Here is a 13,779-nt window from a genome sequence, read left to right as displayed (position 1 = left end):
TTACAGACAAGCTTATATATTCTGTTCTGATGGGGTAGGACAGTTGAACTAACCTCGTGAAGCATTTTATAAGTTATATTCTTCAAGAATCAATAGCCATATATCATTAAGAAAAGTCCAAAAATTGATGTGCCAATCGCAGATTGCCCCTTTAAGCCCCAACTATCATCAACCTTTACAAAAGCAAAGATGAACACATAACCAGTTGAGATGGACACATAACCAGTTGAGATGAACACATAACCAGTTGAGATGGACACATAACCAGTTGAGATGGACACATAACCAGTTGAGATGAACACATAACCAGTTGAGATGGACACATAACCAGTTGAGATGGACACATAACCAGTTGAGATGAACACATAACCAGTTGAGATGAACACATAAGCCGATTTTGGAATCCAAGAAACAGCTTGAATGAATGAATGAATGAATAATATGCCTAAGATTTGGCAGAGCCATGACAAGACATGATAATCCAAAACATTATTTGACCTTCGGAAATACACGATAAATATTTCCTCTGAATAACCATAATAATCAGTCTGGGTACCGTTGACTACGTCTGTAGACAGCAGCTGGAGGACGGCCTCTGGCGCCCCCTGGAGGAACCGGACCGACCCACAGCCTGCCGTCCGCCACTAGACCAGCCTACACTTCCAGTCCATTGGACGACTACACTTTCCACAACGTCGCTTCGCTTCCCCCATTCGTCAACGGAGCTGTCACTCACATTTGCGGAACAGGGATAATATGGCGGAAGATAGCGTTCCAGATTTAAGCAGACCCCAAATGTACCTATTTGGTGAGCATGTCTGAACTGCCAAGCTAATAATGTAGTGCATAATCAGTTCTAGTAGCCATGTTGTCGTTATATTCATCTATAATACCAGTAGTTAGCGCTCTCTACACCAAACATCTTTAGTAAAGACAGATACGTCTTGCTGGCGCCAATTCAGTTAGCCTGCTCCGCTATTGTTCGACAGCAGCTGTTTCTCTCTCTCTCCGTCTCTCTGTCTCCCCCCTCTCCCCCCCTCTCTCTCTGTCTCCCCCTCTCTCTCGATCAGCGTTTCTCATCCGTTCATCAGTAGTAAGGTGTGTGTGTGTGTGTGTGTGTGTGTGTGTGTGTGTGTGTGTGTGTGTGTGTGTGTGTGTGTGTGTGTGTGTGTGTGTGTGTGTGTGTGTGCGCGCAGGTTGTGTTCTCCGGTCGGACAAGCGGGAGTTCAGAGTGGAGGCGGAGGACGACGACGCGGATCACCAGCTGTCACTCAAAGCAGTAAGACGCTCCTGTAAACACCACCGAACACCAGACTGCTGGTTGTCTTCTTCACTGTGTTAGGCCCTGTTAGACTGGCAACAACAGGTGCAAACCAATCTCAGTGATGTTTCATGTTTTAAGATGCTAGTTATGAGTTATTCTTACTGTATGAGTGTGATAGACACCTGTGGGTCTGACACACAGGACCAAGGGCTAGTGTGATGATGGTGTTGGAAGTAACTGTGTTCAGCTGTGTTGATGTATGTGTGTGTGTGTGTGTGTGTGTGTGTGTGTGTGTGTGTGTGTGTGTGTGTGTGTGTGTGTGTGTGTGTGTGTGTTAGGTGTGTCTGGGTGCGGATGCAGAGGATAATTTCCACACGGTGGAGATCGAGGGGGTGACATATGATGGGAAGACCACCAGGGTCCCTCTGGCCGTCCTGAAGCCGTCTGTCCTGCCCTCCGTGAGTGAACCCGTTGATTGGTGCTCTGTTGTCACCTGGGGTCCACGCAGAGCCGTTTAGAGACTCAGGAAACACTTCCATTTTTGTCATGGTCTTAATGAGAATGTTATCAGGCCCTGAACATCTGAACCTTACTGTCTATCAGTCTGGAAACATCAGCAAATCACTAAATAGTCTGACATTCTTCCAGTGAAGTTAGATTCTGTTGAGTCATTGTGTCAGTGTCTTCAACAGGGAAACAATCACCTTATTGGTCAGTTCATCTACAGTCCTCATTGTTACTGTAGTCCTCTCTATTAACTCTGTCTGTCTGTCTGTCTGTCTGTCTGTCTGTCAGATGAGTCTAGGAGGGTTTGAGATCACTCCTCCAGTCACCTTCCGCCTCCAGTCAGGCTGTGGACCCGTCTACATCAGTGGACAACACTTTGTCAGTGAGTCACTCTTCATCCACACACACACACACACACACACACACACACACACACACACACACACACACACACACACACACACACACACACACACTCTATACTCTCTATCTGCTGGCTTTACCTAGACTCTCCATATCAGGGATGGACAGACTCTTTAACTCCTTCGGTGAATAAAGTCGTCCAGTGTCAACATTCTAGAGCGCCATTGACGACTTTATTCACCAAAAATGCCTGAATTATTATTAATTTTGCAGCCAATCAAAGTATTGTTGCTAGGTAAATACTACATAAAACACTTGGTACTCCAGGTAGAACTCTGGCAGTTGGTGAGTTAATGATGGTTGGGAACGTCGTCACAGAGTCACATGCAGATGTAGAGATGAATGTATGGCTTTGAACATCACTACAGTCAAACACCACTGCAGGAGGCTGGTGGAGGTAGAAATTGGAGGACAGGCTCATTGTAATGCATGGAATGGAATGAGGAATGGGATCAAACCCATTTGACACCATTCTGATGTGTGCCTTCACCAGCCTCCCCTGCGGTCCAAACGTGTGTGTGTGTGTGTGTGTGTGTGTGTGTGTGTGTGTGTGTGTGTGTGTGTGTGTGTGTGTGTGTGTGTGTGTGTGGTTCTGGCCTCAGGGATAACTCACTCTTCTCTAGGTGTGAAGGACTCCGAGGAGGAAGAGGAGGAGAACAACTCATCGCCTGTGAAGAGACCTTCAAGCATGGCCTCAGGGAGGCAGTCCGCTCCAGTCAGTACCCAGCTACCTACGAACACAACTCCTAACCCTAACCCTCCTAACCCTAACCCTAACCCTCCTAACCCTAACCTCCTAACCCTAACCCTCCTGTTGTACTTAACTACCTAGATTCCTACCCCTGTAACCCTAACCCCGCTGCCCGCTGACCTCCATACCCTAACCCTCCTAACCCTCACCCTCCTAACCCTAACCTCCTAACCCTAACCCTCCTAACCCTAACCCTCCTAACCCTAACCCTCCTAACCCTAACCCTAACCCTCCTAACCCTAACCCTAACCCTCACCCTCCTAACCCTAACCCTCCTAACCCTAACCCTAACCCTCCTAACCCTAACCCTCCTAACCCTAACCCTAACCCTAACCCTCCTAACCCTAACCCCAACCCTCCTAACCCTAACCCAACCCTAACCCTAACCCAAACCCTCCTAACCCTCACCTTCCTTACCCTAACCCTCCTAACCCAAACCCTAACCCTCCTAACCCTAACCCTAACCCTCCTAACCCTAACCCAACCCTAACCCTCCTAACCCTAACCCTCCTAACCCAAACCCTAACCCTCCTAACCCTAACCCTAACCCTCCTAACCCTAACCCTCCTAACCCTAACCCAACCCTAACCCTCCTAACCCAACCCTAACCCTCCTAACCCTAACCCTAACCCTCCTAACCCTAACCCTCCTAACCCTAACCCTCCTGTTGTACTTAACTACCTAGATTCCTACCCCTGTAACCCTAACCCCGCTGCCCGCTGACCTCCATACCCTAACCCTCCTAACCCTCACCCTCCTAACCCTAACCTCCTAACCCTAACCCTCCTAACCCTAACCCTAACCCTCCTAACCCTAACCCTCCTAACCCTAACCCTAACCCTCCTAACCCTAACCCTAACCCTCACCCTCCTAACCCTAACCCTCCTAACCCTAACCCTAACCCTCCTAACCCTAACCCTCCTAACCCTAACCCTAACCCTAACCCTCCTAACCCTAACCCCAACCCTCCTAACCCTAACCCAACCCTAACCCTAACCCAAACCCTCCTAACCCTCACCTTCCTTACCCTAACCCTCCTAACCCAAACCCTAACCCTCCTAACCCTAACCCTAACCCTCCTAACCCTAACCCAACCCTAACCCTCCTAACCCTAACCCTCCTAACCCAAACCCTAACCCTCCTAACCCTAACCCTAACCCTCCTAACCCTAACCCTCCTAACCCTAACCCAACCCTAACCCTCCTAACCCTAACCCTAACCCTCCTAACCCTAACCCTCCTAACCCTAACCCAACCCTAACCCTCCTAACCCTAACCCTAACCCTCCTAACCCTCACCCTCCTAACCCTCACCCTCCTAACCCTCACCCTCCTAACCCTAACCCTCCTAACCCTAACCCTAACCCTCCTAACCCTAACCCTCACCCTCCTAACCCTAACCCTCCTAACCCCAACCCCGCTGCCCGTTGACCTCCATACCTGTTGAATATGTTTGCTATGTTTGCGTGTCCCTTTGCAGAAGAAACTGAAAATGGAGTCAGATGACAATGACGATGATGAGGATGAAGATGACAGTGATGAGGATGATGATGAGTATGATTCTTTAGTATTCTGCTAATCAGAGGAACCTGTTGGGTTCATGTTATTTGGTGTTACACCAACACCATGGCTTCAGGGTCCTCCGATTTCTACCTCCACCAGCCTCCCCTACATGGCATGATAGGTTAAGTACCTACCTAACCCTAACCCTACCTAACCCTAACCCTAACCCTACCTAACCCTAACCCTACCTAACCCAGTCCAGGTAAGTACTGCAGGTGTAATATGACAGTATTAACAGACTATGAGAATAATATGATTATATTTGATGATGGAATGTATTTCTGTATTTCTAGGGCCACCTCGAGATATGACATTCCTTCCTTTGGTTTATTCTCTGTAGAGATGATGACGATGATGACGATAGTGATGAAGATGTGAAGAAGAGCTCTGCACCCAAACCTGTCAAGAAAGTAAGTTATTGATTATTCTAAATCATCAACCTTATGAACCATCATTCTCATCTTGTCAAGCTCTTCTACCCCAGTGGCTGCAGTTCCTCACATGGCCACTAGTGGTCAGGCTAGGCCAGGGCTGCAGGGTGAAGTTGTGTGTGTGTGTGTGTGTGTGTGTGTGTGTGTGTGTGTGTGTGTGTGTGTGTGTGTGTGTGTGTGTGTGTGTGTGTGTGTGTGTGGAGAGGAGAGGAGAGGAGAGGAGAGGAGAGGAGGAGGAGGAGGAGGAGGAGGAGGAGGAGGAGGAGGAGGAGGAGGAGGAGGAATAGCTGGGTAGGGGCTACCAAAGAATCAAATCAAGCAGGTAGCCTAGAGGTCCGAGGTTCGAGAGGCCGGCCAGCCAGAGACAATTCTAACCCTTTACATACAATAGATACAAAGGAAAGAGCATAAAAAAGAATATGTCACAATGCATTTTAGGGTCAGAGTGCAAATATTAGCAGCAATTTAGTTGTCTTTGCCTTAGAATACCTGTTCCCCGGGGGTTGGGACTCAAACCCAAATGTTTATTTGGGACTCTGACCCAAATACCTGAGTCACCCAAATCTTTTCTTTATGACTCAATGACCTCTAGGGGTCAGGCTACCCCAGTGGCTGCAGGGAGGTGTTCTTCTCATGGCCTGTAGGGGTCAGGCTAGTTCTGTCTGCCTGCAGAACCATAAAGATTAGAACTTGAACTTGAGAGGCCTGAGAAACCAGGTCAGGGGTCAGCCAGGTCAGGGGTCAGCCAGGTCAGGGGTCAGCCAATCACATGAACTGACCAGTGAGGTAAGAGAGAGGAGTCAACCAGCAGAGGCCCCGCCCCCCAGGGTCAGTATTCTGATGTCAGGACATGTTTTATGTGTCACATGTCAGAGGTGAATTAGCATTAGCCTCTCAGCTAGCGTAGACCAGGAGAGGCGTGTCCTCTCGGAGCGCGGCGGCCATCTTGTCTGCGGCGGTGGCGTTCCAGCTGGTTTCCCAGACTAAACCACAGGGTCGGAGACAGGGGAGGAGCCAACTCTTCTCTGTAATCTGCCGCTGCGCTCGCTGGGCTGGAGCCACACACACACACACACACACACACACAGACTAACAGACACACACACACACACAGACTAACAGACACACACTGTTTCGAAACCCCGCCAGATACTACGTCTAGGGATATAAAAGGGGGGAGAAACGTAACATACTGTATCTGTGTATGCGGCTGAGACCCGCTGGTGCGGTGGTAGTGCAACACACACACACAACTACTGAATATAAAAGGAAAATAAGACAGATTTTATTAGAAATATATACAACAAACAACCAGACAACACGGGGGAAACATAGAGAGGGAACTAAGGGGAGGACGCCGGACGGCGCCAAATAAATGAAAACAAAAATAACCCCAAAGCTAATTTCTAGTCCTATCTGTTCTAACTACGACAAATCGGCTAACTAACTAACTAAATCTTGCCCGCCTACCCTAGACCCAAAATACAAGAGGTGGCGCCCGCCTGGGGAAACTAACCTAATGTAGATAACAAAACCAACCTGCGTGATGGAGGTGTAAGCCCATGGGCGTCTTACCTGCCTAACTCGCCCTCCCCTGGGGCTAACTACAGGTGTGGCAGCTGGGATGAACCAATACCTGGGAGAGAGACAGAAGGAAAAACAGACAAACGAACCACACGCACACAAATGTGGGGGACGTAACACTCCCACCCATAAAGAGCAAACCCATAGGTATTGCGATACAAAAAAAAATTATTATTATTTTTTTTTTCAACAAAACAGAAATTGTACAATGAAACAAACAAAACTACGCGCGAGAAAGCGCGTCGGCCAAAACATTCTCAGAACCTTTCTTGTGTTTAATCGCAAAATTATAACTTTGTACCATCAAGGCCCACCGCATGAGGCGGTGGTTGTGGTTGTACATCCTGTCTAAAAAAACTAAAGGATTGTGGTCTGTATATACCACGATAGGGAGAATGCTAGAACCAACATAAACATCAAAACATTGTAGGGCGAGCAATAAAGCAAGAGTCTCCTGTTCAATGGTGGAGTACCGAGACTGACAGTCGTTAAATTTGCGCGAAAAGTAGCAGACGGGGTGATCAATACCATCTGCATCTTCCTGCAGCAAGACAGCACCAGCACCAACCATACTTGCATCCACCTCTAATTTAAATGGTTTTCGGAAATCAGGGGCAGTTAGAACAGGAGAACTACAAAGCAGCGCTTTTAAGGCGTCAAACGCACTCTGACACTCAGCTGACCAACAAAAAGATACAGACGGGCTGAGTAGACTGGTCAGAGGTGCAGCAACACTGGAAACATTTCGACAGAAACTGCGGTAATACCCAGCCATGCCTAGAAACCTACGCAATTCACGTCGGGTGGTGGGTGGAGGAAAAGATGTTATAGCGGAGACCTTGGCAGTAAGTGTACGGACTTCACCGCGCCCCACCTGTTTACCAAGATATGTGACCGTAGCTTTCCCAAACTCACACTTGGCGAGGTTCAAGGTCAATGACCCCTTAGCCAAACGCTCAAACACAGTTCTCAAAGAACTCAGATGTTCAGACCAGGTGGCAGAGTAGACAACTAGATCATCCAGGTAAGCGGTACAATTCGAAACACCGGCCAGTACAATATTTACCAGGCGCTGGAACGTAGCAGGTGCATTGCGCATTCCAAATGCCATAACCGTATACTGCAGGAAACTGTCGGGGGTGACAAAAGCAGAAATCTCCGAAGCACGCGGAGTTAGTGGAACTTGCCAATAGCCTTTAAGCAAGTCTAACTTGCTGACAAATGTAGCTGAACCAATAGTATCTATGCAGTCGTCTAACCGAGGCAAAGGAAAAGAGTCTGGCACCGTGACAGCATTCACTTTCCTATAATCCGTACAAAACCTAACTGTACCATCAGGCTTAGGGATCAAAATACAGGGAGAACTCCACGGACTGGAGCTGGGTACAGCCAACTGATTCTCCAGTAAATAAGTCACCTCCTGTTTCATGACCGACCTTTTCGACATATTTACACGGTACGCATGCTGCTTGATTGGGGCAGCATCGCCAACATCCAAATCGTGCTCCAGGACAGTAGTGCGACTGGGGACATCACTAAATAGACAGGGAAATTCGCTTCCTAAAACTAGAGTATCGGCTATTTGTTCACTATCCAAATGCTCTAAGTGAGACGGGAGAGACAACAGCATCTCGGTGTTGCACAAACGCGCGCACTGCTGGGGCGCATTACGCAACACTAAGCCATCCTCATCAAGACCATTAACAATGTTAAAATCAGCTATCAACGCGTCAGAGGCCACCGAAGAGACAGCGGGCCCGGCCATCTTATCGGTGGAGTTTACAGGGGGAACATCTCTGGCATGATAAAGCTTCAACATGTTAATATGACAGACTCGAGACGCGCGTCTCCTATCTGGGGTCTGCACAACATAGTCGGTGTCACTTAGTTTCTTCTCAACCAAATAGGGACCTGAACATCGTGCAGAGAGTGAGGATCCGGGGATCGGCAACAGAACTAAGACTTGGTCACCTGATTGTAAGGAGCGAGGAACAGTCTTTTCATCAACATTTCGTTTCATTTTCTTTTGGGAGGAAGAAAGCGCTTCCTTAGCTAGAGCGCATGCATCATGCAACCGCTCCCTGAATTGACTAACATAGTCCAACACAGTTTTGGAGCCAGAGCCAGTCGACATGATCTGATCTTTCAGCACCTTTAAGGGACCTCGGACTGTGTGTCCGAAAACTAACTCAGCGGGGCTGAAACCAAGTGACTCCTGCACTGTTTCACGGATACCAAACAATACCAACGGAACACCCTCGTCCCAATCCTTCTCAGTGTCCATGCAGTATTTACGCAGCATGGACTTCAGTGTTTGGTGCCACCTTTCCAAGGCACCCTGGCTTTCCGGATGATAGGCACTGGAAATCTTGACACACACAGACTAACAGACACACACACACACACACACAGACTAACAGACACACAGACTAACACACACACACACACACACACACACACACACACACACACACACAGACTAACACACACACACACACACACACACACACAGACTAACACACACACACACACACACTCACGTACATGGATGCATGGAAATATCCTCTCTCTCTCTCTCCCTCTTTAATGTCCTGTTTCTCTCTCTCTCTCTCTCTCTCTCTCTCTCTCTCTTTAATGTCCTGTTCCTCTCTCTCTCTCTCTCTCTCTCTCTTTAATGTCCTGTTCTTCTCTCTCTCTCTCTCTCCCTCTTTAATGTCCTGTTCCTCTCTCTCTCTCTCTCTCTCTCTCTCTCTCTCTCTTTAATGTCCTGTTCCTCTCTCTCTCTCTCTCTCTTTAATGTCCTGTTCCTCTCTCTCTCTCTCTCTCTCTCTCTCTTTAATGTCCTGTTCCTCTCTCTCTCTCTCTCTTTAATGTCCTGTTCCTCTCTCTCTCTCTCTCTCTCTCTCTCTCTTTAATGTCCTGTTCCTCTCTCTCTCTCTCTCTCTCTCTCCCTCTTTAATGTCCTGTTCCTCTCTCTCTCTCTCTCTCTCCCTCTTTAATGTCCTGTTCCTCTCTCTCTCTCTCTCTCTCTCTCTCTTTAATGTCCTGTTCCTCTCTCTCTCTCTCTCTCTCTCTCTTTAATGTCCTGTTCCTCTCTCTCTCTCTCTCTCCCTCTTTAATGTCCTGTTCCTCTCTCTCTCTCTCTCTCTCTCTCTTTAATGTCCTGTTCCTCTCTCTCTCTCCCTCTTTAATGTCCTGTTCCTCTCTCTCTCTCTCTCTCTCTTTAATGTCCTGTTCCTCTCTCTCTCTCTCTCTCTCTCTCTTTAATGTCCTGTTCCTCTCTCTCTCTCTCTCTCTCTCTCTCTCTTTAATGTCCTGTTCCTCTCTCTCTCTCTCTCTCTCTCTCTCTCTCTCTCTCTCTCTCTCTCTCTTTCTCTCTCTCTTTAATGTCCTGTTCCTCTCTCTCTCTCTCTCTCTCTCTCTCTCTTTAATGTCCTGTTCCTCTCTCTCTCTCTCTCTCTCTCTCTCTCTTTAATGTCCTGTTCCTCTCTCTCTCTCTCTCTCTCTCTCTCTCTTTAATGTCCTGTTCCTCTCTCTCTCTCTCTCTCTCTCTCTCTCTCTCTCTCTCTTTAATGTCCTGTTCCTCTCTCTCTCTCTCTCTCTCTCTCTCTCTCTCTTTAATGTCCTGTTCCTCTCTCTCTCTCTCTCCCTCTCTTGTCCAACAGTCCGTCATTGCACCTGGCTTTTGTGTTTGAGCTGTGTGTGTGTGTGTGTGTGTGTGTGTGTGTGTGTGTGTGTGTGTGTGTGTGTGTGTGTGTGTTAGTCTGTGTGTGTGTGAGAGAGATCAAAGCGGTACAGATGTACATCCCTGCGCTGGGACGTTAGCGTGAGCGCTAGCTATAAGGCTGCCTCCTCCCCTCCTCCCCCCCTCCCCTCCTCCCCCCCTAGGTGTTATTACATATTAACTTCATGACATAGGTGTTATTAAGTGTTAACTGTCAGGCAGGTACATGGTGAGTCAGTCAGAGAGGGGAGAGCAGCAGCAGGGTCAGGGTTAGATATGTTCCCTCATGTCTCAGTGTATCTCTTACTGTTGTTGTTCATGTCTCCTGTCTCAGAGCCCAGAGGTGAAGAAGGTCACGTTTGCATCGAAGCAGAACGGGTCAGGAGGGAAAGCAGGGCCGTCAGCAGCTAAACCCCAGACTAAGGTAGGCTAGGCTAACGCTAACACCTCCACATCCAAAGATCAACAACAAACAAAGAACTCAGATTCAGATTCAGATTCAGATGATCCTGTCTGATTCAGATGATCCTGTCTGATTCAGATGATCCTGTCAGATTCAGATGATCCTGTCTGATTCAGATGATTCAGCTGCTGTCCAAGAGGTGATCAGCAGTCAGGTTCTAAAGGCCAGAGGAACACCAGAGGAGGAGGAAGAGGGGGAGGGGGGGGGGGAGGAGGAAGAGGGGGAGGGGGGAGGAGGAAGAGGGGGAGGAGGAGGAGGGGGAGGAGGAGGGGGGAGGAGGAGGAAGAGGGGGAGGAGGAGGAGGAACTATTTTTCTTTAAAATGTTGAGCATTTATTCATGTCAAAATATGCAGAAAATACCACAAAAAATTTTGAATTCACTGAAGAACATCATAATGCTTTCACTTCCATTTTTAACTACGATGTTGTTGGTGATCAAAGATAGTGACTATCGTTACAAAATCTATAGTTTAATAAAGACAGTTCCTCTATCATTACCAAATCTATAGTCTAATAAAGATAGTTACTCTATTATTACCAAATAGGTAGTTCTGGTAGCTCTGTTGGTGGTTCTGTTGGTGGTTCTGTTGGTGGTTCTGGGTCAGGCCTGGGTGTCCCAATGAGCTTTATGTTATCTTTTAATGTGCATGTGATCTGGTGAATATGAGGCGGACTAATTCCTGACAGACATGTCATGTTCCCAGAGGTGTTTGCCAGACTATGGTGAGGAATGTGATGAAACCAGCCAGGTAGCAATTAGCTGAAGCTGGTGTTTAATATGGCAGATGGAATGTATGGGACAGGGGCCTGACTAAACTCAGGTGGTAGTTCATCTCTCAGGTGTTAATGCTGCTAATACGAGGCCACCTTATGTAATTGTTTTTATTATTGCAGCTGGTTGAGGAGCTGGTTGAGGAGCTGGTTGAGGAGCTGGTTGAGGAGCTGGCTGGTTGAGGACCTGGCTGGTCGAGGAGCTGGTCGAGGAGCTGGTTGAGGAGCTGGTTGAGGAGCTGGTTGAGGAGCTGGTTGAGGAGCTGGTTGAGGAGCTGGTTGAGGAGCTGGTTGAGGAGCTGGTTGAGGAGCTGGTTGAGGAGCTGGTTGAGGAGCTGGTTGAGGAGCTGGTTGAGGAGCTGGTTGAGGAGCTGGTTGAGGGGCTGGTTGAGGGGCTGGTTGAGGAGCTGGCTGATTGAGGAGCTGGCTGATTGAGGAGCTGGTTGAGGGGCTGGTTGAGGGGCTGGCTGGTTGAGGAGCTGGTTGAGGGGCTGGTTGAGGGGCTGGCTGGTTGAGGAGCTGGTTGAGGGGCTGGTTGAGGGGCTGGTTGAGGGGCTGGTTGAGGGGCTGGTTGAGGGGCTGGCTGGTTGAGGAGCTGGTTGAGGGGCTGGTTGAGGAGCTGGTTGAGGGGCTGGTTGAGGGGCTGGCTGGTTGAGGGGCTGGTTGAGGGGCTGGTTGAGGGGCTGGTTGAGGGGCTGGTTGAGGGGCTGGCTGGTTGAGGAGCTGGTTGAGGGGCTGGTTGAGGAGCTGGCTGATTGAGGAGCTGGTTGAGGAGCTGGCTGGTTGATTCTGTGTTCAGGATCAATAAAGTTAGATTTGATTTGAGGTGGAATGTGGCGACAGGATTGAACCTCAGCCTGTTAAACAAACAGTCCTGACCTCTGACCTCTGTGGACGTTTCTCCCGGGGCGAGGTTTGACCCCGTGACCTAGCGTTCACAGCGGGGTCTAGCTGGGGTCTGGGGTTACAGAGCGGCCCCCTCTCTGAAGGCTGGGGGGGCTATTGTGATGTCAGAGGGTAAAGTAGGAGATGTTTTTAAAGCTTCCTAATCACCCAGAGGTAGCCAGCCCCTCAGGGCGTGTGTGTGTGTGTGTGTGTGTGTGTGTGTGTGTGGTGTGTGTGTGTGTGTGTGTGTGTGTGTGTGTGAATAAGAGAGAGTGCAGCAGCTAATTGTGCAGATGTAACACAGGGGCTGTTAACATGCTAGTGGAGATAAGCTAACTGGCTAAACTGCTCCAACCCCCTGCCAGTTTAACCCCCCCCGACCTGACCCCCCCCCCCCTCTCCTCTCCCTCACCCCCCCCCCCCCTCTCCTCTCCTCTCACCCCCCCCATCTCCTCTCCTCTCTCACCCCCCCCCCTCTCCTCTCCTCTCAACCCCCCCCCCTCACCTCTCCTCTCACCCCCCATCTCCTCTCCTCTCTCACCCCCCCGACCTGACCCCCCCCCTCCCCTCTCCTCTCCTCTCTCACCCCCCGACCTGACCCCCCCCTCCCCTCTCCTCTCCTCTCTCACCCCCCCGACCTGACCCCCCCCCCTCCTCTCCTCTCACCCCCCTCCCCTCTCCTCTCACCCCCCCCCCCTCACCTCTCCTCTCACCCCCCTCCCCTCTCCTCTCACCCCGCCCCCCTCACCTCTCCTCTCACCCCCCTCCCCTCTCCTCTCCTCTCTCACCCCCCCCGACCTGACCCCCCCCCCCTCTCCTCTCCTCTCCTCTCAGCCCACCTGACCTGACCCTCCTCCCCTCTCCTCTCACCCCACCCCACCTGTATCCCCACCACACCTGTATCCCCCCCCCAGCCTCCCCCCTCCTCCCCCCTGCTTCCTGGACACTCCCTCTCCCTGATTGTTCTCATTACAGGTGTTTGATGTCTGGGCAGGTTGGAGGTTATAGGCAGGTGGCTCCTTAGGGCTAGGGCTAGGGTTAGGGTTAGGGTTAGGGTGTAGCGTGCTCCAGACCAGGGCTAGGGCTAGGGTTAGGGTTAGGGTTAGGGTGTAGCGTGCTCCAGACCAGGGCTAGGGCTAGGGCTAGGGCTAGGGCTAGGGTTAGGGTGTAGCGTGCTCCAGACCAGGGCTAGGGTTAGGGCTAGGGCTAGGGTTAGGGTTAGGGTTAGGGTTAGGCTTAGTCTGTAATCAACGCCTGGCCTAGATGAAAAAGCTGCACAACACACACACTGGGTACCTCTGGCCCGCAGTCAGCCGCATGTGTGTGTGTGTGTGTGTGTGTGTGTGTGTGTGTGTGTGTGTGTGTGTGTGTGTGTGTGTGTGTGTGTGTGTGTGTGTGTGTGTGTGTGTGTGTG

General features: G+C 49.9%; 1 protein-coding gene across 1 annotated transcript; it reads left to right on the top strand.

Annotated features, from left to right (window-relative positions):
• Positions 1–746: 746 nt before the first annotated feature.
• Positions 747–10,678, top strand: npm1b (nucleophosmin 1b; the record flags this gene model as incomplete). Its single annotated transcript, XM_083686838.1, has 8 exons — positions 747–808; positions 1,197–1,279; positions 1,603–1,722; positions 2,060–2,153; positions 2,818–2,909; positions 4,424–4,497; positions 4,847–4,916; positions 10,580–10,678. Exons 1-8 carry the CDS (start codon positions 757–759, stop codon positions 10,676–10,678), a joined length of 684 nt encoding a protein of 227 aa, XP_083542964.1. The 5' UTR covers positions 747–756.
• Positions 10,679–13,779: the final 3,101 nt, after the last annotated feature.

This window comes from Argentina silus (genome assembly GCF_951799395.1).
Source record: "Argentina silus genome assembly, chromosome: 15".
In the NCBI taxonomy this organism is placed as follows: domain Eukaryota; kingdom Metazoa; phylum Chordata; class Actinopteri; order Argentiniformes; family Argentinidae; genus Argentina; species Argentina silus.
This window is presented reverse-complemented; position numbering and strand designations above follow the sequence as displayed.